At 67.9% G+C, this 27,779-nt stretch overlaps 2 protein-coding genes across 13 annotated transcripts in view; one reads left to right on the top strand and one right to left on the bottom strand.

Moving 5' to 3' along the window:
- The first annotated feature begins 206 nt into the window (after positions 1-206).
- Positions 207-27,631, top strand: AATK (apoptosis associated tyrosine kinase). 10 transcript variants are annotated; one of them, XR_006166268.1, is made up of 15 exons: positions 2,884-3,029; positions 13,692-13,825; positions 15,115-15,256; positions 16,164-16,243; positions 16,347-16,465; positions 16,964-17,051; positions 17,189-17,322; positions 18,064-18,148; positions 18,860-18,999; positions 19,190-19,339; positions 19,468-22,603; positions 22,723-22,870; positions 22,940-23,194; positions 23,368-23,612; positions 26,806-27,631. XR_006166268.1 is itself a non-coding variant. In XM_042802349.1 (14 exons), exons 2-14 carry the CDS (start codon positions 13,781-13,783, stop codon positions 23,394-23,396), a joined length of 4,551 nt encoding a protein of 1,516 aa, XP_042658283.1. In that variant the 5' UTR covers positions 207-222; positions 13,692-13,780; the 3' UTR covers positions 23,397-25,728. The 10 variants fall into 10 exon arrangements, 6 of the variants coding, with proteins under 6 accessions (XP_042658283.1, XP_042658280.1, XP_042658281.1 ...); XR_006166265.1 differs by having other exon boundaries at positions 23,368-24,600; XR_006166266.1 differs by lacking the exon at positions 26,806-27,631 and adding an exon at positions 24,513-25,728.
- The window catches only part of BAIAP2 (BAR/IMD domain containing adaptor protein 2), a 46,251-nt gene continuing 45,449 nt past the window's right edge, over positions 26,978-27,779 (bottom strand). For all 3 annotated transcript variants that reach the window (XM_042802357.1, XM_042802354.1, XM_042802351.1), the window contains one exon: positions 26,978-27,777. In XM_042802357.1, the coding sequence (XP_042658291.1) occupies positions 27,708-27,777 (70 nt within the window). In that variant the 3' untranslated portion in view covers positions 26,978-27,707. The remainder of the gene's footprint in view (positions 27,778-27,779) is intronic.

Genomic DNA, 27,779 nt, shown 5'->3' with positions numbered 1-27,779 from the left:
GCCGCTTCCGTCCTCCACCCCTTCGCAGCCTCCGCTCGGGCCACCCCGAGCCTTTCGCCGGCATCTCCCGGCCCCCGGCTGGGTGCTGGAAGCTGCTGCGGTTAAATTGATTAATCATGCGAAATCTGGTGGGGGAGGAGGAGAGGGGATCGCCCCCCTCGCTGCCTGGCCCCCTTGACCATGTGCGGGATGGCAGCGCCCTGTGCCTTGACCGGCTGTGAGGTGAGCACCCATGCAGGGTCCCCTGGGTGCCCCTGTGCCCGGCCCCACAGCCCCCCCCGCCCCCTCCTCGGGGCTGGGTCCTCCACCACCTTCCCAGCCCTGCCCCTCCCCGGCGAGGCCAAGGCTCATTTCTAGGCCAGTGCCCGGTTCAGGCATGAATAAATCAGCGGCGTTGCATAACCGGGGCTGCAGATTTTCACCGGATGGCTGCCTGCTCCCTGCTGCTGCGCCAGCGCCAGGCGCCCCACTCCCCTCACCCCGGGGGTCCCCCCGGGACCGGGGCTGTCACCCACGGGGCACAAACCCCGTCCCTGGCAGGCGGTTAGCAAAGCTGGCGGTGCGGCCGTTGCAGGTTCCGCCAAAGAGCCCCAGTTAAGGACCCCTGCTCCTCCTCCCTTTGCCCATCCCTGGGATGAGGTGGGATGAGCGGAGGCGGCGAGCCCCACCGCTGGGCCGGGAAGGAGGGCAGGAGCACAGGGTGCTTTTGGCAGCCGTGGGGCAGAGATCGCAGCTCAATCTGGTGTCTGCCCCTGAGGGGATTAGCCGCGGCCCCAGACAAATCAGCCGGAGCAAGTTGGCAGGATCCAGGCGGGGTAATCCCCCCTGCTAATTGGGGTGAACGTGCTGCTCACCTGCCTGAGATGTGGCAGCAGCGCTGCCCAGCCGAGGAGGGGGACTGGCCAGTGTGGGACCGTCCCTAGCACAGCCCAGAGCTCCAGGGTGATGCCTGGGGGGACCCTCACTGGGGCTTTTGGCCTCAATTCTTCTTTGGGATCTTTTCTTTCACAGCCATGTCAGAAAACCACAAGGAACGGGGGCGAGAGGAGGGCAGCAGAGGGCACGTGGTGGGTTTGGGGGACCCCGGCACGGCTCAATCCTGCTCCCCGCCGTGTCAAGCGGAGCTGCTGGGGCTGAGCAGCGGGGCTGTTACCTGGGTGAGGAGGGTCCTGGCTGAAGTGGGGGTCCCAGGTGTCCCCGAGGAGGGCAGGGGGGCAGGCACATCCCATCCCTGACCTCATCCCATCCCTATCCCAGCTCCATCCCCACTCAGCCCTGTCCTTGTCCCATTCCCATCCCATCCCGCCCCAGAGATGGGCTCCTGCATGTTGGGAGGGAAGGGACGCCGGGCACCGGGGCTGTCCCCGCGGGGAGCTGCCCTGCCACCCCCAAACACGACACCCAGGTGATTTTTATCCCCTCACCGGCGCCACCGCTGCCCCTGCCCTGCAGCAGGAAGGCCTCGAGCTCGTCCTCCTCCTGCCGTGCCGTCGGGACCGGCTGCGTGTGCTCGAGGTGCTGAGGGGGGGCTGGGACGGGTGGGTGCCCGAGCCGGGTTGGTGGGTGCCGACGAGGGCTCCACGCAGCTGCCCACCCCCGCCAGCACCCAGGCTCGCCGTGACTCAGCCGCACGAGTCCAGATGTCACCGTGGCTCCAAGAGAGCCCAAACCCCCCGCCCCAGGGTGCCGGGCACCGTGCTGGGGCAGTGTCCAGGTTTGCTTGGATGCTTTGAAGCCCAGGAAGGTGTGTGGGAAGGCTTGGGGGGGGTCCCAGGCTCTGCCACCCCTCACCACGGAGGTGCGGGGGTTGGAGCTGCTCCAGAGCAACGAAACACGGAGACTCGGGCGAAGCGAGCTGGCTCCGGCTGACGGGAGCGTGTTTATTCTCCCAGCAGTCTGTAATTTTTCCAGCCCTGTATCTATTTGCGGCGACGTGACATGTGCAGCGTGGTGTTCTTTGCAAGCTTGAAGTCTTGTAAAAAATTAATCGTGTACGCAAAATTTGGCTTGAAATATTAAAACCGACTGCGGGGAAGCGCGAGCCCCGTGCTAAGAGCGGAGCCCTGTGCGGGCTGGGCCGATGTCCCGCGGCGGCGGCTCCTGGACCGGGGGGTCAGGGGAATGGGACGGGACCGTCCCATCCCCGTGACCCTGAAGGAAAGTCCTGGCTGCTCTCTGGGGGGAGTCGGTCACCGGCTTTGCTCGGGGCCATGGGCAAAGCCGCGGGCTGATCCCTGCCAGGGGGGTTGGGACCGTTCGGTTTTTAGGGGATCCCGTGTTTGGAGGGCGCAGTCCCATGTGCCGGGGCTGCGGCGTCGAGCACACGAGGCCCAGCTGGGCGGCCCCCCCCCCAATCCCGACGGGGACCCCCCCGGCTGCCTTGGCGAGGGGCTGCCTGAGGCTCCCCCCCATGCCAGGGCTGGGGGCTGCGGGTGCAGAGATTTGGGGTGCGGGGAAGGACGATGGGGGTGCGCAGGCAGGACGCGGGGTCGCAGCGTGGGTTGCTGGGGGGGGGGGGGGGAAATGTGCAGAGCCACCCGCCCTCTCCCCCGATCCCCATCCCCGGTCCTGGGAAACCTCGAGTGCCCGGGGCGGCGGGTCAGCACCGGAACAGCTCCGCGGGACCGGGGGTGGGGGGGGGGGGGTGGGGGTCCCGTCCACCCCGGGGGCGGGCGGTGCGGGGGCGGCGCGTCCCCGGGGGCGGGGAGGGGGGGGATTAAGCGACGGGTGTCCTGGGGGGTTGCGGTCCCGCCAAGCTGCCTCCCCCGCCCGTCGGAGCCCCGCTCCCCTCCTTCGGCGGCGGCGCGGCCCCTCCCCGGGGCACGGAGCGCGGGGCCGCGGCGGCCGCCATGGAGGAGGAGCCGCCGCCGCCGCCGCCGCCGCCGCCGCCGTGCCCAGCGCGGGGCCAGCGGCAGCCGGCGGCCGTGAGGCTCCCGCCGCCGCTGCCATGGGCCGCCTCCCCGCCGCCGCTGCCATGTCGGCCGCTTTCCTCAGCCCCAGCCTCGCCTTCAGCTCCCACTTCGACCCCGGTGAGTGCCGCAGCCCCGACGGTTCCTTTCCCCGCTTCACACCCCCCCCCCCCCCCCCCCCAACCGGCTCATCCCCGCTTCCCCCCCCCCCCCCCCCCCCCCCGGCTCATCCCCGCAGCGCTTTGCCGGTGAGCGGAGCATCCCCTCGCCCTCCGCCGCCGGGAAATGTCACGTTACGGGCTCCCCGGTTCTGGCAGCCAGGGGCTCGACCGGCCGCGTTTGACCGAGACATCCCCCCGGGGGGGGGGGGGGGGGGGGTAGGGGGGGAACCGCCGCCGCAACCGGGCAGCGTTTTGTTCCCGGGGCTGGAGCGCGCGGAGGAATCCCGGGGGCTGCGCTGGCTCCGAAGGCATCTCTCGGCTTGAAAATAGGATAATAACAACAGGGATGATGGTGAGAGGGAGGAAGACGGGTGCAGGAGGCTGAGCCCCCAGCTGCCCGCCCGCTGGCCGGGGGGGCTAGTGGTGGCCCCTTGGGCTGGGGGAGCCAGCGGGGCTCGGCGGGGTGCCGGGGGCCGGCGTTTTGGGGCGCAGGCTGTTATGTAAGGCGCCGTGTTACGGCCTCGGCCGCGTCGCAGCTGCAGGAGGATGCTGCAGACGCGGGAGCAGAGCAGGGGCTGGCTTTTGTGTGTGCGCGTTTTGGGGCTGCCGCAGCAGCCGCGACCCTCCCCCCCCCCCCCCCCCCCCCACTCCCCATCTCCCTCCGAGGCTGCCGGCAGCCGCCTCGCATCCCTCCCGGTGCCGGGGATCGCACCCACGCAGGGCACCCGCAGCCCCTCGCGCGCGGGACCCGCAGCCCACGGAGCAGCCGCCGAGGTGGGAAGCCCCGGCGAGGGGCGTGGGGCTGGCGGTGAGCTCGGCACCGGCCCTTTGTTTACCAAACCGGGGAAAACGCGTGTCAGGGTCCGGCAGCCACGCAGCGGTGCCGCGGCTCCCGCGCCTCTCCCGTCGCTTCCTCCATCACCGCGAAGCGGTGCCGGTGCCGGTGCCGGGCTCCCGCATCCCTCCGAGCCGGGATCCCCCTTCCCTCGCAGCACGCCGCTCCCCCGGCCCTGCGGCCGGCGGCTGCGGTCGCTCTGAATCCGTGGAGGGATTTAAACACGAACCACGCCAGGATTCACCAACCCCGTTGCCGGAGACTTTGTTCCCAGCCTGCTCGGTATTGATTTCTGTTCAGGAGGAAACCTCTTTATTTGCATCTACAATGCGGTAGCGCTGGGAACGGCGCCGTGTTTACTGCCCTCAGCCTCCGGTGTGATTCTGCGCTGGGTTTTCGTCAGGTGCCCCATTTGCCGTGCTAATCCTGTCAACCTGGGGATTTGCAGGGCACGTTTGATTTAAAAATCCTTCTGCAAGAAGGTTTCCGTCGCTGCCCGTTGCCGTGCTGCCGCGTGCCCGGGCCCGAGGCTCAGCCGCCGCCGTACGGCTGCCACCCCCGGTTACTGGCAGGGAGAGGAATTAAAGGGGGGAACAAACCGTATTCTCTATTTCACGTCTTTGTTGATTTTGTCTGTTTGGCAGCATCTCCCTGTGCCAGCCCGGTGTCTCTGGGCTTTGCTTGTGCTGGTGTGGAAGAGGGGGAAGCGTTTTGCAGGACACGGTGGCACCACGACACCACAGCCGGGGACCGGGCTGGGCCGGGGGGCTCCGGCTTTGCTGAGGGGAGCGGAGATGCTCCCAGCCCGGTGTCCCTGCGTTTCCCAGAGAGGGACAGTGGGAAGCCACAGCTGCTGGGGCCGGGCCGTGGGCTGAGCTGGCAGCGGGGAACGGTGACAGCGGTGTCACCTGGAGATGCCGAGGGGATGTGGTGACCACAGCAGCCCATGCTCCGGCCTCACTGGCTGTTTTTTGGCTCGGTTGTCTGATGGGGCCATGCCGGACTGTGCTGGCTGCCCGTGCTGACGTGCACTGCTCAGGGGGGGCTGCGTTTGCTCCCAGCCCCGGGGGGCTCCGGGGAAGGGTCCCAGCCCGGCGGCCTCGTGGTTCCCACCTTGTGTCACCCATCCACAGGCCCGACCCCGCGATGCTCTCGCGTGGTGCACGGGGCACCGGAGCCACCGGTGGAACACCGGCCCCCCCGCCGGGGTTTCCCGTGGGAATTGGGTGCCCACTCCCTGCCCTGGAAGCACCGTGAGCTGCCGCAGCCCGGCCCAGTGGACGCTGCTGGGAGACACTGGGCAGAAGTGTCATGTCCCCCTCTGCCACCCGGGTGGGCAGCACTTTGCTTTGGGGTCGGGGCACCCCTTCCTCTCGCAGGGAGGCCGATGGCAGCTGCTTGGGGACACGAGGACATCTCTGCTGGGGGAAAGGGCTGCTCCCCGACTCACCCAGCTGCCTGCCCCAGTTTCCCCCCGCCCCCCCCCCCCCCCCCCCCCCCCAGCTCCCAGCCCACACTTCCCCGTCCCAGACCCAGGAGCACGTTTTGAAATTGTGAGAAACATCCTCTCTCCCCCACCTATTTCTTCTTCCCCTTTTTTTTCCCTCCCCTTGGCTGTCCTGGCCCTTGTCCTAGTGTCACAGTGGCCAGTGAGGTGTCACTGGTTGCTGATTCCCGCTGTGGCTGCGGGACTCTGCTCCTGGACCCTGTGATTTGGGGAGGTCACATGCCGGGGCAGCACGCTGGGGTCAGCCAGAGCTCAAGGTGCTGGGTGGGGATGGGGGGGCTGAGGTTGAGGGAGAGCAGGGTGTCCCCCCAGCCCTGTGTTTTCGGTCCCAGCTGGCACACGCTGCTATCCTCTGCCCCAGGCCACGTGGCGGCAGCAATTTGGTGAGCGCCGGTGCTCTGCGTCCGGCATCACCGCCCACTCCTGGCACGAGGATGGGAAAGGACTTGGGGCACCACGGTGACAAAAGGGCTGTAGCACCCAGAAGGACCCTGACAGCCCAAACCCAGGGCCGGGCACCCCCCCCGTGCTCCCACCCTGGTGCCAACCGTGCCGCTGGCTGCCGGCAATGCCGGGGGAGGATGGGGAGAAGGTGCCGCTGAGGCTGGGTGCCAAGGGGGGGGGTTTGGGGCAGGGGGGTAGGAGCTCCTTAAGTGGGAGATGAAGGTGGTGGTGATGAGGAGCCGTAACACCCAGCACGACCGGGGCAGCACCGGGGCTGGTGTCCCCTCTCACCACACATTCCCAGCGAGGGGACGGCGCGCGGGAGGTGCCAGCAGTAAGGAGCCCGTCCGTCTGTCCGGGCTGGCGGGGAGCAGGAACACCAGGCACACAGGCTGGGGGTGGGGGGGAAGCAGGGGGGGGAGTCCCGGTGCTTGGGGGGATGCCGGGGGTGGGCAGTGGCGTGCGGTGAGCCCCCCCCTGTCCCGGGGGCTGCCGTGGGAGATGGCGTCGGCGCAAGCACTGCAGTGCAGCTGGGCCCCGCTCGGCGCGGGGACCGATCCGGGCAGCCGGTAGCGCCGCTCCCCCGGGGGGGTGTGTGCTGATTTTCTCCCCCCTTCACCCCTCTTTCCCTCCCTCCACCTGCTGCTCGCTCCCCCGCCCCGTGCCCACAGGCGGTTGCGTTCTGGCTGGCGATATGGATCCCTGTCAAAGCCAGTTAGGAGAAATTAATACACCGGGGTTGAAAGGGCTCCCGGGGCGGGGAGCGGGCTGTGAGTCGCGGGCTCCCTGCCCGGTGCTCCCGGCGCTCCGTGGGATGCCGAGTGCCGGAGCAGCCCACGGGCACCGCGTGCTCGCAGCCGGCGCAGGGCTCCAGTGCCCGCTTCGGCCCGCGCCTTGCCACCCCACCGGCACGGGGAGATGTGGGGCAGAAACGGCACCACCAACGCGCCGCACCTGCGTGGCACGGCCGCATCCTTCCCGCTGACACGAGGGGGCTGCGTGGAGCTGGGGAGGGGGGGGCTGCAATAAGGCGGGGGGGGGGGTGTTTGCATTTAGCCAGAGGCCTGCCCGGTGTGGGCTGCCTTTAGCCGGGGCAGGCAGAGTGGGTGACTCGTGCTTCCCAGGTTTTGGCTCGTTCATGTTACGCTTCCTCGCCACCCCATGAATCCCCTGGGCTGGAAAATCCTCACCGGGCCAGGCAGCTCCTGCGCTCGGGTTGAAGGGGCTGTTGGGCCACTCTTGTCCCGCGGCTGAGCCTGTTTTACCCCGCGCCGTGCTGACCCGGCTGCCTGGGAGGGAGGGATGCTCTGCCAACCTCTGCTCATCTCCAGCTGCTCCTCCTGCCCCGGCGAGTGCCCCGGTGTGGGGCTTTGCCCATCGGGGTGGGCTGAGCTGGAGGGACCCTGCAGGGACACGGTGCCGGGCACCGGGCTGGGGTAGCCGTGGGGAGGGCTGGAGGGTGACAGTGCTGGCACGGAGAGGAGCCGAGCCGTGCTGACTCAGCGTGCCCGATGGCAGGAAAATAAATCTCCTCTGGGCATTAATCCCCCTGACAGCCCGGGGAAGCGTTGGCGGAGTGTGCGGCTTGGCTGTTTTAGGGCAATTACTGACATAATATCGTTTGCCATCAGCTGAGCTCTGAGAGCTGCTCCAGCCTGGCCGGGGGTGCGGAGGGGATGGGGATCATCCTGGGTTGCACTGGGGCCGGTGCAGGGCTCGTGGTGGTGCTCGGGGCTGGCTGAAGGATGGAGAGGATGTGGGGCTGGGGATGTGGGAGGGCTCGGCACCGGTGAAGGGGGATCAGGTCCAGGATTTCCTGCAGAGCCACCGTCCCCCAGCCCAGGATGAAGGCAGCAAGCGTTTGGGGGGGGTCCCGCTTCCCGTCCCTTCCCCTCTGCCATCCACAATCGGCGTCTTCCTCCGCAGCCTCGTGCCAGCAGCCGTGTTAAAGCGGTTTGTTTTAATTACTGGAGCAAAGGAAAATTCCAGTGGAGGCAAACGCAGTAAATGGAGCAGCGCTGCCCGCCTGGGTGGGCAGGGACCGGCTCTCCCGTGGGCAGGATCACACCCAGGGTCCCGGCCGGGCCGGGCCGGGATGTCCCGCTGCCGGGCTGCCGCCTCGGCCTCTGCAGCCCTTTGTCTTTCCTAAATAATCTGTGAGGTTGGGTGCTCCTCCCGGCGCTGGCCCGTGCCCCAGGCTGCGGTGGCTGCACCCTGGGAGGGTGTTTGGGAGCAGGGCTGGGACCTCGAGTCATCTGCGACGGCAAAGCAGGGCTTTGTCTGGGCTTTGTGTTCCCGTGCACGTGGGTGACGGGTGATTCGGGTGCTGCGGGGCTGGCCGGGAGCAGGTGTGGTGCCTGGCTGGTGCTGAGCATCCCTCTGGATCGTGCCCCGAGCATCCTCAGCCTGGGGCCACCGCGGTGGCTCCAACCACCTCCCGCTCTGCCGGCACCGTGGCTGTGGCAGCCGTGGAGGATCCCAGTGCCGGTGACCCCCAGGGTCCCCCCTCACACCTCACCCAGCCCTCCCGGCCGGTGTTTGGGCACACAGGGCTGTGACGTGCCCTTGGCTGCTGCCGGGCGCTGGGCGATCCTCGCAGCGACGAGGCGTGGGGCAGGCGAGCGGGGAGCCCCCAGTTTTGCCGCCGGAGCAGCTCGAGGCTCGGTGGCAAGGAGGGGTGCCCCGCGCCGGGGGCCAGACCCTCCACCCCAGGTTTCTGCCTGGAGCATCCCGCTCGCCCCTCGCCCCCCCGCCTCCTCCTGCTCCGCGTTGGAGCCAAAGCTTCTCGTTTCATAACGCCGCTGAGCGTTTCTGATAAAAATAGGCTGCCCCGCTCCGCGCTGCCTCTCTCCCGCTGTTACGTAAACGCTGCTGTGCCGGTTGGCGAGAGCCGCGTCTCGGCCGGCGGTGGGACCGCGGTGCCACGCTCCTGGGCAGCCCCGGGCACCGGCACCGCTCCGGCCCGGGGCTGGCGGGGGGTCCCTGCCGGGGCACGGCCGGGATGGGACGGGTGGATGGGTGGACAGTCCCCCCCGAGGTCACTCCCTGTCCCTCGGGACAGCGGGTTTGCCGTGATGCGGCCGTGGCATCCCTGCCGGCACGGGAGGCTTTACAGCCCCCAGCTCCGACCTGATTCAAAACACTAAGCAAGAGAATTTGGCTTAAATAATCATCTGAAGCTTGCTTTGCATGCGCTTTTATACATTACTATTTTCTCAGAAAATGGAGAAGGTTGATCATGGTTGGGCTGTGTCGTCTGGAAACCCAGCTCTGCAGCAGGGCAGGCTTTGATGGAGGAACTTGATTTTTTGTTTCTAATCAGGCTGACACGCTTGGTGTACGCACAACAATGATGCAGCTTGGCCTGCACTTATTACAGTCCTAATTTTTATTTCATCACGTTAGAAAATGATGGATGATCTTTTTTTATTTTCCATCTAATTATTTTTTTACCGCTAATTCATCCCAAGATGATAAAACCAGAATTAAGAGGCAAGAATCAATCCTTTTAAAATACTTCTGCATTGGTTAAATAAGCCCACATTAAAAGATACATAAGGAGAACAGATTAACAAGGCGTGCCTTGCATTTAAAATTAACCAATCTGTTAATCACTGGAGAGGTTGCCTGAATGGCCCCCTGGCTGTTTCTGGTGGGAGAAGGTCTCCAGGGTGTGTGTGTGGGGGGGGTTGCTTCCTTGTGCCCCCTTTTCGGCAAGGGCACGCACGGTGTCTCGGTGGAAGATGCTGTGGGTACCGGCTCCATGCCGGGCTCCCGGGGGGCACTGGTGGGGAGTGGGCAGTGCCAGCCCCCACCCTGCTCCTGGCAGAGGGGGGATCTGGGTGCGGGGGTACAGCAGCCGGGGCCATCCCGCTTCTTCCCCGCCGCCCAGCTTCCCGGTGCCTCAGTTTCCCCGCGGAGCTGCAGACAGGCTGTGCGGAGCAGGCTGGCCTTCGCGTGCTCAGTGGCAGCGGGCGGTTTCTTGCCGCCTGGATGCGTGTGGGTGAGCAGAGCGCTTGTCCTGTGGGGTGTAAAATTGCTTTTCTGGACGCTGCCCATCGACCAGGGGATTAACAAGCTACTGGGGATGTGTCTGTGCCGGGAGAGCAGCCGGGGCAGGGGAGCGCTGAGCCCATGGCTGGAGGTGCTGATGGGTCCTGTGTGTTTGGATCCTGCCCTGCTCCCTGCCCGAATCCTGCCCTGCTCCCTGCCCGAATCCTGCCCGAATCCTGCCCTGCTCCCTGCCTGAATCCTGCCCCGCTCCCTGCCCCGAATCCTGCCCCGAATCCTGCCCTGCTCCCTGCCCCGAATCCTGCCCTGCTCCCTGCCCCGAATCCTGCCCCGAATCCTGCCCTGCTCCCTACCTGAATCCTGCCCGAATCCTGCCCTGCTCCCTACCTGAATCCTGCCCGAATCCTGCCTTGCTCCCTACCTGAATCCTGCCTGAATCCTGCCTTGCTCCCTACCTGAATCCTGCCCGAATCCTGCCCTGCTCCCTGCCTGAATCCTGCCTTGCTCCCTACCTGAATCCTGCCCTGCTCCCTGCCTGAATCCTGCCCGAATCCTGCCCTGCTCCCTGCCCGAATTTTCTCCGAATCCTGCCCTGCTCCCTGCCCGAGTCCTGCCCCAAATCCTGCCTTGCTCCCTGCCTGAATCCTGCCCTGCTCCCTGCCCGAATTTTCTCTGAATCCTGCCCTGCTCTCTGCCTGAATCCTGCTCCCTGCCCCAATCCTGCATGAACCCTGCCTGAATCCTGCCCTGCTCCTTGCCCAAATCCTGCTCCCTGCCCGAATCCAGCCTCTCCCAGCTGGGTGCCTGCTGCAGGGTGCTGCAGCCTGGCCCAGGAGGCTGCACCCTGGGGTGCAGGGCCTGGCAGGTTCATGGGGTGGGTGCTGTGGGTGGGGGTGAAGGTGCTGGGGGATCTGGGTAGCCCACGCTCTCGAGCATCCATCACCTCCTGGGCGACCCTGCGAGCCCTCACCCCACTGCACAGCCCCTTGGCGGTCCTGGGTGGTGGGGGGGGGGCAACCATGCTGTGTGAATTACAGATGGGGAAACTGAGGCACGGGGCTGTGGCTTGCACCAGGTCCTCCAGCGAGAGGCTGGGTGGGAGCAGGGGGGTCACGACACGGTGAGCCCTGCGCCCCACGGTTTTCTGCTCTGGAGTTCCGGCGTGTGCTCTGCCTGCTCGGGGAGGGTGCTGGGCAGCCCTGCCTGTGCTGGGGTGGGTGGGCAGGCGCTGGGTGCTGGTCCCTCGCGCAGGCTGGGAGCCCTGAGCTGTCACCGGGCTCTGCGGGAGCCCCTGGCTCGTCCCTTCCGCACACGTCAGCCGCCGCTCGCCGTGCCGGGCTCCGCTCTCCGCCGGCGAGAGACGAGCGGCGGCCGCAGCATCGTGCCATGGCCGGCGAGGCGGCCGCAGACACCCGGCGAACGTGAGTCAGCAAAGGCTCCGGGAAGGGCCGCGCTCCACCGCCGGCACGGCGGGCACCGGCGTCGTGCTGCAGGGCCGGCACCCCACACCCCGTGTCCCCCGGCTTTTTCCCATCCCTGTTGGGAACCGGTGTTCGGGGCTGCGATCAGGGCCGGGTGGGCGATGCAACAGACTGGGGGGTGGGGGGGGGGAGAGGGGTGAGGGGGAGGCTGGGGTGGGTGCAGGCAGGGCTCTGCCAGCTGTGGGGTGCGCGGTGGCAGCTGCATGGGGTGGGAGGGCAGAGCGTGCCCCTTGCGCCTCGTTGCACCCCGCTGCGCCCCACTACGCCTCGTTGCGTCCTGCTGCATCTCATTGCATCCCGCGGCGCCCCGCTGTGCCTCGGTGCTCCCTGCTGCATCCTGCTACACCCCACTACACCTCATTGCACCCTGCTGCACCCCAGTGCATCCCACTGCACCCCACTGTGCCTCGTTGCATCCTGCTGCGCCCCGCTGCCGGGGGACCCCGCTTTTCCCAGGAGAGAGGCGCAGCAGAGCCTCAGGATGGGGTGCAGGATGTGGTGGGGACCCCCGCTTCTCTTGAGAGCCTTGGGGTCCTTCCCACCACGTGCAGCCAGCCCTGTTCCCTGCACCCCGATGCTCTTCGTGCTCCGGCAGCTGCAGGTGCATTTGACCTGGTTTTGGGAGCATTTGGCCTCTGAACTGATGCCACTTCTCCCATCGCCGCCCCGAACGCTGCGGTCACGGGGAAGGGCAGCGCTTGCTCGCCCGGGCAGCTGGCCGGCGGTGGCGGTGGGTCACGGCGGTGGTGGTGCCCCCCCTGCCCGGGCTGGGCTGGTCGTGGCTCTCGGCTCGCTGGTTGTGTGAGTGGGGAAACTGAGGCAGCACCAGCCGGACCTCACCAGCCCGTCGGTTTGGAACGTGGTTTGTTTGCAAAGCGCCAGTTCCTGAGCCGAGGGCCGGCCCCGCCGACGGTCCCCGTTGCAAAGGCTCCTGTCGCCGCGCTCGGCTCCCCGTCGACGTTCAAAAGGCTTTTTTCAGTGAGTCATTTTCTCGCTGTCCCACTATCCAGGGAAAATGGTGACATTCTCGGTACAAAGTGTGTTCACCATGGAAACCAGCTGGAAGGAGGGGGAATGCCACCCCCCCACAACCCTCCCCGCTCCTCCCAGGTTGGGCTTTGCATCCGCGAGCCTTAGAAGATGGCTCTTGAGCTCCTTCGCAAGCGCCGCAAAGAGTTCGGCGTGGCCTGGGCTGTGCCGGAGCACACGGGGCCGGGGTGTCCCCGTGCCCCCACGCCGGGGTGCTGGGACCTTCCCCCCCAACCCCAGACCCTCGGTGCCCTTCAGGTGTGGCTCTCAAGGACGCCGGAGCGGGGGGCGCAGCCGGCAGCGCGGCGTCAAGCCTCGGAGGGGGAAGACGGTTGCGGCGCGGGGTCGGCGATGGGGAGATGCACCGTGGTGACCGTGGAAGGGTTATGGCTCAGCACCCATCCCAGCCCCGGCGTCCCGTGGGGAGGGCACCGTGCTGGGCACCGTGGGGCTGCGTGTGGGTCCCCCGGCGAGGCCGGTGCCGCCGGCAGTGCCGTGGCCTTCCGGCTTCCTCCCACCACAATCGCGCCGGTTGTTCGGGCGGGCTCTGGGTGGAATAGTAATGCGGCAGCTGCTGCCGGTGGCGGGGGCTTGGTGGGGACGTGCAGCTGGGCCACGGCTGCCACCGTGCCCCCTGCCACCCCCCGGGGACCTGTGGGCACGGCGCGGGGGGCTGGGGACCACGTTGGGGTGTGCTGCTGCCTGGAGGGTGCGGTGCTGAGCCGGGAGCAGCAGTAGCCCCATCCCTGCTCCCGGTGGTCCGGAGCCGGTGCGGGGCTGGGGGGCTCCCGGCAGCACTGGCAGACCCTTCCCCTGGGGAATTTCGTCCCCAAGCTCTGTGGGTGGGATGGGGCAGGAGCTGGCTCTGGGGGCATCCCGGCCTCCCCGGGGGGCTGCAGCCACTGGTGCCGTACCCGCCGGAGGGGCAAAGCCCGGGGCTGGGGGGCTCAGCTAGGCAAGGGTGCCCGGGACCCCCGAGCTGGTGCAGCCCCCCACCCCATAGTGTCATTGCCACCCTGCATCTATGGGGACCATGCCCCCGACCCCCTCAGTGCAGGCTGCCGTCAGGGTCCTGCCTCGGCTCTGGGGGCCCCTCCTGGGCTCTTCCCCCCCCCCCCTCCATCCTGGCCACAAGCTGAGCCAGCAAAGGGGGTACAGTGGTGCTGGGACCCCCGCTCCCCACCAGAGCTCCCCCGCAAAGCCCCGATGTGCCCCTTCATCCCATGACCCCTCTCCCGGGCAGGACCCCACAGCACAGCCTCATCGCCCCCCCGAGCCCCCCACCCTGAGCCCACACCCCTCTTGTCCCCGCAGACGGCACCCCCCTTAGTGAGCTCTCCTGGTCCTCCTCGCTGGCCGTGGTGGCCGTTTCCTTCTCGGGGCTCTTCACCTTCATCTTCCTCATGTTGGCCTGCCTGTGCTGCAAGAAGGGGGACATCGGCTTCAAGGTGAGCTGGGGATGGGGGGGTGTGGGGGGTCTCCCCAGGCCAGGCTTGCCCTGGGACTTGGGGGGTGGGGTGGGGGGCTTCTCCCCCAGAGCTCAGTGAAGGATGGAGGTGCCTGGAGGGTCCTGGTGCAGGATCCCCTGCTGCTGCCAGGGCCGGCCCCAGCGCTGGTGCAGGATGTGTCCCAGCTCAGGAGAACATTGCTGAGGGGGGACCTTAGCCCCCCCGCTGCCTGCCAGGGTGCTGCCAGGGCTCAGCATCGCTGTGGGCCACATCCAAACCCAGCCAGGATCCCCGCTCTGCACAGAGAATGGATGCTGTAGCGCTCAGCATCACTGGGGGTCATATCCTGACCCAGCCAAGCTCCCTGCTCCGCAGAGCATGGACGTTGTGGGTCTCACCATCACTGGGGGTTATATCCTGACCCATCCGGGTTCTCAGCTCTGCACAGACCCTGGATGCTGTGGGGCTCAGCATCTCTGCGGGCCGTATCCTGACCCATCCGGGCTCCCGGCTCTGCGCGGGGCCAGGCCACGCTATGGTTAAGGGCCGCAGCGGTCCCACCCGCACGCCCCCGGGGGTGGGAGGCACCCTGACCTCACAGGCACAGAATGTGCCGAGAAACGGTTTTTCCCTAATTGCTGGGATTTTTGTGGAGGCTTGTGGCGCCCGCGGCGGGAGGGGGTCAGGCGGAGAAGGGGAGGGGGGGACGGGACACGCCGGGGCCGTTGTGTAACCGTCCCACACCGGCCGCAGCACCTCGCCACGCCGGAGGGGAACAATGAGCCCCCTCGTGCCCCCGCCCCGGTTATATAGGGGTGCACGGCCGGGGCCGGCCGCTGCCCGTGTCCGGCGGGTCGCGGCGCATGGCGGGGTTGGCAGCACCATGAGGCAGGGCTGGGCTGGAGCAGGGCGAGATGCTCACCATCGCCTACCTGCTCGCCCAGGCGGCTTTCGGGAGCCGGAGGCTGGCGGGGCGGCACAGCCAGGTAACGGTGGGGGAGTGGGTGCCTGCCCCAGGGGCCAGCCCCGTGGAGGGGGGGTGGGATGGTGGGTGGTGGTGTCTGCCAGCGGGGTGCAGGCAGAACTGGGGGTGTGCGTGATTTCGGGGGTCCCCATGGGTGCGCGCCGTGCAGGGGTAGTCCCGGTGGGCAGAAGTGGGTGGGGGTAGGGGTGGGGGTGTGTGTGGGGGTTGCGTGGGGCAGGCTGCCGGCAGCGGGGGACCCGCGGGGTCAGTGGTCTCTGCTCGGTGTGTGCCCCCCCCCCCACCCCGCACGCCCCCCTGGGCCCAGGAGTTTGAGAACGCCGAGGGGGACGACTACGTGACGGAGCTCTCGGCCCAGGGCTCGCCTGCCCCCCAGCATGGCCCCGAGGTCTACGTCCTGCCCCTCACCAAGGTCTCCCTGCCCATGGCCAAGCAGCCGGGGCGCTCAGGTAAGCCGGGGTGGGGGCGATGGGCTGTGTGGGACCCCCCCCCAATGTGTGCTGTGGTCGGGCTGCGGGGAGGGGGCGGCAGGGTGGGGTGGGGATGATGATCCCCCTGCTAAGGAGGGACAGCCCCCGCGGGCAGGGGACAGGCAGCCGTGGTCTCGGGGAGGGGGGGCTGCCACTGTCCCTCTATGCAAGGGTCCCGGTGGCTTGTCCCCAGCCCCGGGGCAGCAGCCACTGTCCCTCTATGCAAGGGTCCCGGTGGCTTGTCCCCAGCCCCGGGCTAGCAGCGTGACCCCCACCGGGGTGGGATGGGACACGGGCACCCCAAACCGCGGCACCCGCATAAACAACTCACGAGTGGGAGAGGAATGTTGGGGGTGGGGGGTGGGGTGGGGGGTGTGCCGGCCCCCCTCCTGCCCAGCGTCGCTCCCCGGCCCGGAGAATGGCAGCAGTGTGGCGGGGCCGGCGCGGTGCGAGGCGCAGCCCAACAATGGCCCCATTGCTGCCCACCCTTGGCATGGGTGCCCGGGGGGGCAGGACCTGCGCCGGGGTGGGGTGGGGAGGGGAGAGGGGGGGGGGCTGGGAAGGGGCTAAATGCCAGAGCTCCCGCGGGGCTCGGCTTCGCTCTCCCCGGGGAGGAGAAAGGGCAAGGAGCCAGCTCCCCGCCATCGCCCGGCTTGGGGGCACCGGTCCCCTGCGTCCCCCGGCCGGCGCAGCTGCAGGGTGGATGCCTGGATGGGAGGATGCTCTGGCTGCAGGGTGCCTGGGGGTGGCTGCTGTGGGGGCTGCTCCGGACCCCCCCCAGGGCAGCGCAGGGCCTGGCACCGGGTGGCACGGCGGGGATACCGGGGCTCGACCGGGTACGGCGGGCGGGCTGGGCGTGCGGGCAGCTGGATGTGCTCTGTTACAGTGCAGCTCCTCAAATCGGCGGACCTGGGGCGGCAGAGCCTGCTCTACCTGAAGGAGATCGGGCACGGCTGGTTCGGCAAGGTGAGGGGCACGGTCCCCCGGGGACACCCCGCTGGGGGTGCTGGGCTGTGCAAGACGGGGTTTGGGGTGAGGACGGAGGGGATGAGCCTGTCCCTCGCCCCAGGTGTTCCTGGGGGAGGTGAACTCGGGCATCAGCAGCACCCAGGTGGTGGTGAAGGAGCTGAAGGCGAGCGCCAGCGTGCAGGACCAGATGCAGTTCCTGGAGGAGGCTCAGCCCTACAGGTAACGTCCCGGGTCGCTCCGCGGTGCCGGCGCTGCGCTGGGCACAGCCGGCAGCGGGGATGCTGTCGGATGGTGCCCGGTCCACTCCGTGACACCGTGGGGGTGCCCGGCTGGGCTCTGCGGGCAGCACAGCTTTGTCCCAGCCCCGTTGCGGCAGGACCAGGGCTGTGCCGGGAGCCAGCGGCCGCGGCGCGGGGGCAGCGGGATGCGGTGAGGTCATGGACAGAGCGAGGCCGAAGTTGGATGGGGGGGGGGGACGGGGGGGGCGTGGAGCTGCTCCCTGCCCAGCAGAGCTGAACAAATGTCCCATTGTGGTGTGTCCCGGAGCGCTGGGACGTGCTGGTACCCGCTCCCGGCAGCCCCCGCGTTGGCTCCCAGCGCAGCAGCAGAAGAGGCAGGGAGAGATGGCTCCCCGGGGGGCTGCTGCTGTACCCCCACCCGCGCTGGCGTGGTGCTGATGTGCCCCCCCCACCCCCGGGCTTGCTCTGCCCTGCACAGGGCCCTCCAGCACACCAACCTGCTGCAGTGCCTGGCCCAGTGCGCCGAGGTCACCCCGTACCTGCTGGTGATGGAGTTCTGCCCGCTGGTGAGTCCCCCGTGTGTCCCCCCCCCCCCCCCCCCCATGCCCTGTCCTGCTCCCCCAAAGTGTTGCTGCGGGGCTGGGGCATGGCAAGCCAAGCGTTGAGGGGGGGGTGGTGGCGTGACAGTGGCACTGCCCTGCAGGGTGACCTGAAGGGGTACCTGCGGAGCTGCCGGGGGGCCGAGGCCATGACCCCGGACCCGCTGACGCTGCAGAGGATGGCGTGCGAGGTGGCCTGCGGTGTCCTGCACCTCCACAGGAACAACTACATCCACAGGTAGGCTGGCCTGGAGCCCCGGGAGGGGGGGACTGGGGGGGGGGGTGTCCAGGATGTGTGGGGTCCCCAGGATGCCGCCGTTCCCGCCCCGCCGCTGCTCCTCCTGCCCAACAATATCCTGGTGCTGAGTGAGTTGCAGATGGAGACTCCAGCATCAGTGATTTTGTTGAGGAGGGGGTGCGTTGCCATCGGGGGCCGCCAGACCTTCCCCACCCGAGCCAGGCTCTGCGGGTGGGTCCCCACAAGGGTGCCCAGGGCTGTGGTTGGGGGGGGATGTGGGGTCCCCGGCTGTGCTGGGCGACTTTCCTCCGGGCATCCCGGCCGCAGTGGGCTACACCGGGGAGGGGTCTCGCGTGTGTCCCGTCTGCGTGACCCCCTCCAGAGCTGGAGCAGCCGCCCAGGAGCCCGGCCCCGTGCCAGGGCTCATGTTGCCCGGGGACACCCGCTTTCTGCTTGGCTCAGCGCGTGACGGATGGACGGACGGACGGACGGAGGCGCAGCTGGAGCTGTGCAGGCATTCCTGCTGTGCATTTGGCGGCCGGTTATCGGCACGCCCGGCGTGCGGCGGTGAGAGACCGCTGGCCTCGCTGCTGCACGGCCGTCCCGCTCCCACCGCTGCCCAGCGTTGGGGGGGGGGGGTCCCTGAGCACAGACCCGCGGCTCCCCGGGTGGTGGGTGCCCCCCGTTCCTCCCCCCCACCCCGCCGTGGTGGTGGTGACAGCACTGGGGTTTGCTTGGCAGCGACCTGGCCCTGCGGAACTGCCTGCTCACCGCCGACCTCACCGTCAAGATCGGAGACTATGGGCTCTCGCACTGCAAGTACAAAGTAAGGCTGGTTTGGGGGAGGAGGGGGATGGGGGGGGGCTGCGCACCGGGACCCCACGGCACACACTGCACTGAGCCCTGCAACACGCCCCCCCTTCTTTCATGCACAGATTTCCCCTCCCCAGCGGTGCTGGGGCAGCCCCTGGGCTTTGCTGGGGCAATGGAGGGTGGGGGGGGGGGCTGTCCCACAGAGCACCCTGTAAGGGACCCTGTACCCCAGGACCCGGCTGCCCCCAGGCTTGTCGCCTTCCCCCCGGGCTGGCAGCCCTCCCTGAGCACAAACTGGGGTGCCCTGGCCCCTTGCCCAGCGGGGTGCAGTGCAGCCAGGGCTCCCCGTTACTGCCTGGATGTGCCCCTCTGCCAGGGCCAGGTCCCTGCAGGCAGCTGCCAGGCTTGGGACTGTCCGTCTGTCCTGCCCGCTCTTGGCTGCCTGCGGCTCCCGGCAGGGCTGGGGAGCGGAGAAGGGGGGGCAGCGGGAGGGGGGCCGTGGGGGGGCTCAGGGTGGGGAGACAGGGTGGGCAGGCAGAGGGGAGGAAAGGTGGGAGGCAGAAGGGAGAGGTGGGTGCAGGAGGAGCTGAGGAGGGGGGGAGCAGGGTCCCGGGGTGCAGCGAAGGGTGGCTGGGGTGGGCAGGGGGTGGCGGGGCCGGGGGCAGCTCTTGCCACGGTGCGGCCGGTCCCTTACGCGTAGGTTTGACGTTCTCTTCTCGTACTGACCCTGCATACTTGGCAGGACGACTACTTCGTGACGGCCGACCAGCTGTGGGTGCCGCTGCGCTGGATCGCGCCCGAGCTCATCGACGAAGTGCACGGCAACCTGCTCATCGTGGACCAGACCAAGTCCAGCAACGTCTGGTGAGTGGGGCCGGGGGGAGGCGCGGCGGGGGGGCTGCGGCTGGGCACGGCATCAGGCTGGTGCAGAGGGAGGTGTCCGGCACGAGGGCAGCCCCAAAGGGATGCGTCGGGGTGGATTGGTTTTGGGGCCGCCAGCCAGTAGCGGGGACGGGGGTGTCCCCGTGCCCCCAGCATCCCGCCGTGCCCGCAGGTCGCTGGGCGTCACCATCTGGGAGCTGTTTGAGCTGGGCAGCCAGCCCTACGACCACTACTCCGACCGGCAAGTGCTCGCCTACGCCATCAAGGAGCAGCAGCTCAAGCTGCCCAAGCCCCAGCTGAAGCTCTCGCTGTCGGAGCGCTGGTGAGGACCCGGGCCGGGCTGCGGCCGCATCCTGCCCCTTCCCTCTCCCCATCCCCAGGCGCTTGGGGCAAGGCGGGCGGGCGGGGGGGGGGGCCGGGGCTGACCCTCGCCCCTCGCCGCCGCGGCAGGTACGAGGTGATGCAGTTCTGCTGGCTGCAGCCGGAGCAGCGCCCGACGGCGGAGGAGGTGCACCTCCTGCTCTCCTACCTCTGCGCCAAAGGGGCCACGGAAGCGGAGGAGGAGTTCGAGAAGCGCTGGAACTCCATGAAACCCAACGGCAGCGCCAGCACCAGCCACCATGGCCCCGAGCTCTCCTCCTTCCCGCTGCTGGAGCAGTTCTCGGCCGACGGCTTCCCCTCGGATGGGGACGACATCCTCACGGTCATGGAGACCAGCCACGGCCTCAATTTTGAGTACAAGTGGGAGCACACCAAGACCGAGCACTTCCAGGCGCCCTTGGGGTCCCTGAGCCCCAGCAGTGCCGCCCGCTACCACGACCTTTACTACCCGGCCACGACCGCGGGGCGCCTGAGCCTGGGGGTCTCGCCTTCCTGCTACGAGTGCAAGCCGGCGGGCTGCCCCGGCTTGCCGGCACCCGGCGTGGTGCCCATCCTGGGCGCCCACAGCCCCTCGCTCGGCAGCGAGTACTACATCCGCATCGAGGGGCCCGGGGAGGGCAGCGCCGAGCTGGACTACGCCATGTGCGCCTACAGCCCGGCGGGCGAGCGGGGGTCCCCGCGCCCCCCGTCCTGCTGGAGAGCCCAAGGTGCCCGGAGCGGCAGCGCCTACGACTCTGACAGCAGTCCCACCGTCTCCCTCAGCATGGAGCCGCTGCTGGGCCACGCGCCGGTGGGCGAGGGGTCCTGGGAATGCGCCGAATATTACCCTTACCCCTGCCCGGGGCAGGAGCCGCGGGGCTACGAGCCGTCCCCCAGCCACGGGGCTGAGGGGTACCTGCTGGAGGAGGAGCCCCCCCAGCCGGGCAGCCAGGACTGGCCCGTCCCCGCTTTCCAGCCCAGCATCTTCGCCGACCCCCTGGGCGTCTCCCCCTCGGTGAACTGCGCCTACAGCCCCCGGGGGTACGGGGAGCGGCGGGCAGCCCCCCCGGGCGGGACCCGGCCGGATTGCGTGGCGCTGGAGCTGGGTGAGGACAGCCCCCCCGGTGCCCCCCGCCCGCAGGGTGCGAGCCCCCCGTCTCCGCGGCATCCCTGGGCCTCCAACAGCTCTTCCAACAACAACATCAGCAGCGGCAGCCCGGCGTCCCGCGAGGCCCCGGCCGGAGACAGCTGGTGCTACCGCCGCATGATCACCTTCCGGGGGCTGATGGCCAAGCCGCTGGGCACCGTGCCACGCGGCCAGCCCCAGCTTGGGGGGTCCCCGCCGGGATGTGACTTCCGCCGCCCGCGGCAGGATCAGCCCCCCGGCATGGCCGGCGGCTCCTCCTCCCCGTGCCGCTCGCCCTCCCCGTGGCGCCAGGCCTGGCACAGCCGTGACTCATCAACCTCCGGCCGCTCGCAGGCAGCAGCGCTGGCTGGCAGCCCCGGCACGCCGTGGGGCCCCGGCACGGCCCTGCCAGCTGGAGCAGGGGCCCAGCACGATGCCCGCCCGGACGAGAGCGCGGAGGCGAGCAGCCCTGCCCGCAGCCCGCCGCCCCACGCCACGCCTGCACCGGGGACGGGGGAGGCCACCCCCATGGCTGGCACCGCTGCCCCGAACCCCGGCCCCCCCGCCGAGCCTGGCACAGACGGCTCCCAACCCGCGCCGGATACCTCCGAGGTGCCCGCACCGGTGCCCGGGGAGGCTGCGGCCGAGAGCGGCCCGTGTGCTGCCGGCGACGCGGACCAGACGCCGGACAAGACCTTCTCCAGCGCCAGCTTCCCCAGCGTGGAGGAGGGGAGCGACGAGGACACGGCGGAGCTGAACTCCGGTGTCTTCACCGACTTCTCCGGGGACTACGTGGAGCGGGCGGAGGCGGCCCCGGCGTTCAAGTCCCTGCAGAAGCAGGTGGGGACGCCGGACTCCCTGGAGTCGCTGGACATCCCCTCCACCGCCAGCTCCTGCGAGGTCTTCAGCCCCACCGCCTTTGCGCCCGCCGGCCAGCCCAAAGCCCTCGACAGCGGCTACGACACCGAGAACAACGAGTCCCCCGAGTTCGTCCTCAAAGAGCCCCACGAGCCCCGAGAGCCGGAGGCCTTCAGCCAGCTGGGGAAGCCACCCCCGGGACTGCCGGGGGGCGAGGGCGAGGGTTCGGCCCCCGAAACGCGGCTCTCCACCTCCCTCGGGGCCGAGCTGCACAGCCTCGCCGAGAAGAACCCCTACCGCGACTCTGCCTATTTCTCGGACTACGATGCCGAGGCCGAGCGTGGCCCCAAGGATGAGGAGGACAGCGACGGGTCCCGGACCCCAGAGGCAGAGGAAGGTCCCCGATCCCCTGTGCAGGACCTAGGGCGAGCACCCGGGCTGGGAGAGGACCCACTGCACCCCCCGGGGGCACCCGGCAGCCCCCCGGCAGCGCCAGGTGTTGCGATGGCAGCGGACGTGCCGGTGGTGGGGGTTTTGGTGGGGGACTGGCAGGGGGCAGGGGTCGGGACCCCCCCGGACGGCCCCACGGGGCAGGCGCCTGGCACCGAGCAGCGACCCGCTGGCACGGGGCTAGTGCCAGGCAGCTCCCCGTGCCCCGACGGAGACGCCTGTTCCCCGGGCACTGCGTCGCCCAAGACTTTCCTCTTGACCCCGGTGCCGGCGAGCCCCGGGGAGCCGGCACCCATCGGAGGGACCTGCGTGCCCGAGGGCACCCCTGGACTTAGGGGAGCCGTAGCCGGGGGTGAACAGACTGTGCCCCCCGCGCTGGGGCTTGGGGAACCGGGGCTGGGGACTGGGGTGGGCGATGCGCCAGGGGGTCCCAGCACGTTGCTACCGGGGAGCGAATCGCCCCCGGGCTTCTCCCCACTCCCGTCCACCCGGGAGCTGCAGCCGGCCGCCCCCGAGCACCGTGAGGAGCCGGAGGAGGAGGAGGAGGACACAGAGGACAGCGACGAGTCGGACGAGGAGCTGCGCTGCTACAACATCCAGGAGCAAAGCGAGGAGAGCGAGGAGGAGCCGGCGGCCGTGCCCATCGTGGTGGCCGAGAGCCAGAGCGGCAGGAACCTGCGCAGCCTCCTCAAGATGCCCAGCCTGCTCTCCGAGGCCTTCTGCGAGGACCTGGAGCGCAAGAAGAAGGCCGTCTCCTTCTACGACGATGTTACCATCTACCTCTTCGACCAGGTGGGCGGCCGCGGGGCGTGGGCAGAGCCGGGCGCTGGGCCCCGCGGGGTTTTTGGGTGCTGTCCTTGTGCGCGGGTCCCCGGGCGTGCCTCCAGCGAGGGTCCCTTCCCTTTGTGCAGGAAAGCCCCACGCGGGAGCTGGCTGAGCAGAGCTTCCCAGAGCCCCCCCAGCCTCCGGGGCAGCCCCCCGCCACCGACAGCCCCCCCAGCCCGGCGGACAGGCTCGGCGCCTCGGATGACTCCTCGGAGGGCAACGTGTCAGAAGAAAGTAAGGGGTTGGGTTGGGGGGGGTGGGGGTACGGCGAGCGGGCTGGGGTGACCCTCGCGGTGGGTTCAGCCCCCCGGCTCCGTGTCGCAGGCGGCGGCTTCGAGTGGGACGACGACTTTCCGCTCGTGCCGGTGAAGCCGTCCCTGATGGCCGCGCTGACGGGGACGCCGGCGGAGCCGGAGCCGGCCGTGCCCGCGCTGGTGCCGGTGCCGGCGCAGAAGCAGGTGCTGCCCATCCAGTTCTCCCGGTTCACCGTCTCGCCCGCCCCGGTTTCCCGGTTCTCCATCACCCACGTCTCCGACTCGGACATGGGCTCCATAGGAGGTGAGTGCTGGGACACCCCCCCCCACCCCCGCCGGGGTTCCGGAGAGCTGCCGTCCCCCGGGGCCAGCCGGGGGGGGGGGGGTGCGGGACACCCCACGGCCCGGGGAAGCACCGCGTGTCCCACGGGAGCGCCGGGACCCCCCCCCCCCACGCTGCTTCTCCGCTCGTTGCAGGCAGCGGCGAAGACGGCGACCGGGAGTGAGCCACCCGGGACAGCGGCCGGGCATCGCCCCGGCACCGGCGGAGGACGGTGGGGCCGGGCGCGGGGTCCGCCCGTGGGCTCCTGGACCGCGCTCTGGAGGATTTTGGTTTTTGTTTTTTGTTTTTTTTTTGTTTTTTTTTTAGGCAGATTTTATCAGAAGGAGCTCGTTTGCTGCTTCGAGCGGGAGCCGGGGCCGGCGTGGCCCGGGGCCAGGCGGTGGGTGATGGCCGTGCGTGTGAGTGCGTGTGCGGGTGGCTGCGTGCGTGTGCGTGTATAAAATGACATATATATATATAGACATATATATATATATATATATATAAATTATAGCGTTTAAAGGGTAGTGCCCTGACCTTGCTAACATTTGCGGCGTGTCCCCCCGCTCCCCAGTGAAGTTTCCCCCCCCCCCCCGCCCTTGGCTTCTTGCCCTCGTGTGCTCCCCGAGGCGGTGTTTGCCCCCACACCCCCCTGCTGTCCCCCCCCGCCCCCCGACACCGGGCCGTGCACTTGGCCTTGTCCCCACTGCCGGTTGCCCCACGGTGTTCCCAAGCGAGGGGCTGCTGCTTGATGTCACCCCCAGTGCACCCACTCTCCGTGCTGGGGGTGGGCAGCACAGCTTGGGGTGGGGGGGGCCAGGGAGCTCCCCCCGCTCTTGCTTTTTGGGGTGCAGTCCCGGCCTGGCAAGGGACCCCGAGGTCTGGTGGGACCCCCCCATCCCGCTGTGGCTGGGAGCGGCATGGGGAGGGCTGGCGGGGGGGGGGGTGGGGGTGTCACAGATGCCCCCATGAGGGGCAGCCCCCCGGGGACCTGCCGACCTGACTATTTTTGTATTTAAAGAAAAGGATAAAAAAAAAAAAAAAAAAAAAGAAAACAGACAAAATGACAAACCAACCCGAACCCACCCGAAAAAAACAAAACTTGCTGTTGACTGAACCCACATTGATGCGATTTTAAGTTATTGCTGCCAAAGAGACATAATGAGTCGGGGGGGGGGGGAGGTGGGGGGTGGGGCAGAGGGTGCTCGCGGTTCTTTGTTCAGGTTCTTTTTTTTTTTATTTGTTGGTTTTTTTTTTTTTTTTAATTAATTTGAGGCTTAGGATAATTGTGCAATTCCAGCTTCCAGAAGGAAATGGAAGTAAGCGGAGCTGAGCGAAACCTTGAAATCAGGGCTGGTGCCTTTGGGGTCTATAGACCAAACCCTGAGGTGAGAGATGACCCCCCCCCCCCCGCCCCCCCCACCCCATGTCCTGCAGCCCCCCCCCCCCAGCTCCTGCCACCCCTGCATGTGGGGCACATGTCCTTGTGCACGACACACGTGTGCACAGACACACATATGCACCCACATGGACTGGTGCCAAGGCGGGGGCTGGGGGGGGGGGGTGGGCTGTGCCCCCCACCCTGGGCCACTGTGCCACCTTGGCACAGCTCAGGGCCCAGCCTGGGACTCGCTCTCCCCCTTCTCCCCCCGCCGGGGTCCCCAGCTGGGACCCTCTCGGTGGTCAGGGGGCTGTGCCCCCCCACCCCACAGGGGACAGCCAGGGTCCCAGGGGGACCCCAACCCCAAAATCCCGGGCAGCTGTGCCTGCCCTGTGCCCCCCCTTCCTGTTGCTTGTCCCACAGCAGCCGGTTGACGAATCACCGATTGCAATTATTTAAGTGTTTTATTTAAGCTCCAACCTGGCTTGTGACCCCCCCACTTCCAAGCCCCCCCCCCCCCCCCGGCCTCAGCGCTGCTCTTGCTCTTCACTGGCTGCTTTGCAGCTGGGGTGGGGGACAATCCCCCTCCCTAGCCCACCCTGGGGTGCAGCACCCATCGGTGTGGGGTGGTGCAGGAGCAGGATATGACGGGGGGGGTTGTGGGTGCTCTTCCTGCAGCACCCACGCTGCTGCACAACCTCCCCCACCCCCCCACCTCTCTGCTACCCCTGCCGGCATTGCCGGGGGGGCTTTGCTCAGCATTACCGGGGGGGGGGGGGGGTTTTGCTCGACCCTCCCCTCTCCCCAGGCACCCAGAGGGGTGGGGTGCTGGTCCTGGCCCCCCCAACCCTCGTGTCACCCCCCTCCCTGGGCCTCCCCCCCCACAGCCCGGGTTTGGTCTATGGCGCCGCAGGTCCCTGCCTCTGGAGGGCAGCATGAGGACAGAGCTGTGTCTTGGATATATATATATATATATATTTTTTTTTTTTTTAATAGAAAGGCTATTATTACATTGTCTATTTTATCAATACGGGTCATAATTGCTGTATTTTTTATCAGTGCTGATTTCCATACAGCTCCCAGCATGTGTGTCAAATATCATCGGGCCAATAATAAAGTTTTTAAAATATCTTAAGCCGTTTCCTGCCCCGCTCATTGCCCGGCACGCAGGCAGCTGCCAGCTCTGGCCCCGGCTGGAGACCGAGGATGCTCCGGGGCCAGGCAGATGCCTCCGGCCAAGGAAAACACGGGGGGGTTGGAGCAGGGAGGATGGTGGTGGTGGAAGAGTTTTATTGCTCATAAATTACTTTGTCTCATAAAAAATTATTTCAGGTTACATCTTGCAGGTACCACCAAGCCGGGAGGTGCAGCAGAGCCCTGGGGGGGGGCTGGCTGGAGCCCGGGGCGGCTGCCCAGGGGTCCTGGGGGGGAGCAGCAGCCCCCGGCACGGGGCTGGAAGAGGACAATGCTGGTTCAGCAGCCAAGGTGGACCCCAGGCCTGGCCCCCCCACCCCGGGCTGTGAGCCCTCAGCCCTCTCCCACCCACCGTCCCGTGCCCCTTCCCTTTGCCCCTGCCCTGTCTGGCTGCCCCCCCCTCCATCCATCTGCTGGGGAGAGGAAGAAGTGGCATCAACCAGAGACCCCCCCCAACCCTTGTGCCCAACCGGAGCCTGGGTGGTCGCAGGAGAAGCCAATTCCCTGCGGCAGAGCTGCAAAAAAAACATCAGAGGAGACGCAGCAGCGATGAGCCATCACGTCTGACCGGGAATGAGCCCCCACCAGCAGCGAGCCACCCCCCCCCCCCCCCCCCCCCCCCCCCCGGGGGTCTCTGTGCTCAGCAAAGCACCCGCTGACCGGGCTGCGGTGCACCCCCGATTAAAAAGTGCAAAATGACAACTACGATGGAAAAGGCAAAACCTGGGCGGGCACTGCCCACCCCTCTCACCCCATGCTGGCCGGCACGCAACCGCTCACCCACCGGAGATGACCTTCCTGCCTGGAAAAACCTTTTCTCCCCGTTCCCATAGCAGGGATGTGACCCCCCCTCCCCGTGCTGGCTCGGCGCGGGGTGAGCAGCAGCCGGGAGCTGCGGGAACGGTCCAGGAGCCGGCTCCCTCGGGGGCACGCACCCCAGCAATAAGCTTAGCAAGTATTTATATATATGTACGTATATTTATCTATATTTCTCTCTCTCTCTCTCTCTCTCATGCAGCCCTAGTAATAGAGGAAGAGCGAACAGCCAAGCGAGAGGTCTGGATGGGAGAGCCTGTTTGGGGGGGAGCACCCCTTCAACGGCCGGGCACCCCACGGCCCCAGGCACCCCAAGGCACGCTTCAACAGAGCCCTCACCTCCAAAAGTGGTTTTTTTTTTTTTTTTTTTTTTGTTTGTTTTTGCTTTGTCTTTTGTTTCTAGCTTATATTTTACAGCAGTACCGTAATACCCTACTACACACAGTCCTAGTGCTGCAGGAGCTCTGGGAGTGGAGCCGTCCCCGCGGGGGCTGCAGTGCCGGCACCCCGCCGCCGGCATCCCAGCACCTGGGGTTGGGGCCGGGGGGGGGGGGTGGGCCGGGGTCTCGCAGGAGCCTGGGGGCTGCCTACATCTCCCTCCACCCCCCCCTTGGCTTGCACAGGGGATCCCAGCTCTCCCGCCTGTCCCAGGGGTCCCTCCCAACCGGGGCGGGGGGGGGGCGGGGGGAAATCGCCCCTCTGCCATCACCACCAGCCCAAAGCGCAGCTTGCCTCTGCCAGCTGAGGCTGTTTCCCCCAGCCATGGTGAGGTGCTGCTAAGCCTAGAAGCAAACCCAGCTACGGGACATACCGGGAGAGTGTGTGTGTGTGTGGGGGTGAGGTGGGGGGGCGAGGGGCTGCCATCACCCTGGCTCTGCGCAGGCAAAGGACAGGCCACACGGCAGCGGTTTGACCCTCTGCCACCGGCGAGGAGCAAGCTGGGTCTAGCGAAGAGAGAGCTGGGGCACTAGCTTTAAGCCTTTGGCTTTCGAAGCAGCAGGATTAAATAAACGCCGCCTAAAAATGAAGTCCTGGGGAGCCGGACATGCAGCGGCGAGGAGGCGGCGAGTGCTGCGCGGCACGGCGGGCGCCAGCGCTCGCGGATCAGCTGAGGAGCGGAGCCGAGCGGTCGTTCGTCACCGTTGGCTTCAGCTGGACGTTGGCGAAGGGGTTTCT

This window comes from Tyto alba, unplaced genomic scaffold, assembly GCF_018691265.1.
Source record: "Tyto alba isolate M040663 unplaced genomic scaffold, T.alba_DEE_v4.0 Super-Scaffold_39, whole genome shotgun sequence".
NCBI lineage: Eukaryota > Metazoa > Chordata > Aves > Strigiformes > Tytonidae > Tyto > Tyto alba.
Note: the sequence above shows the minus strand (reverse complement) of the source record. Positions and strands in the feature narration are given on the sequence as shown.

What these genes read in the sequence shown, in the direction of transcription:
- AATK (XM_042802345.1), top strand. Translation starts at nt 2,948, where the DNA reads ATGGGCCGCCTCCCCGCCGCCGCTGCCATGTCGGCCGCTTTCCTCAGC. An exon ending in GAGGAGGCTCAGCCCTACAG is followed by an intron (nt 16,466 to 16,963) that starts GTAACGTCCCGG and finishes TGCCCTGCACAG; the next exon opens with GGCCCTCCAGCACACCAACC. An exon ending in GGGCAACGTGTCAGAAGAAA is followed by an intron (nt 22,871 to 22,939) that starts GTAAGGGGTTGG and finishes CGGTGGGTTCAG; the next exon opens with CCCCCCGGCTCCGTGTCGCA.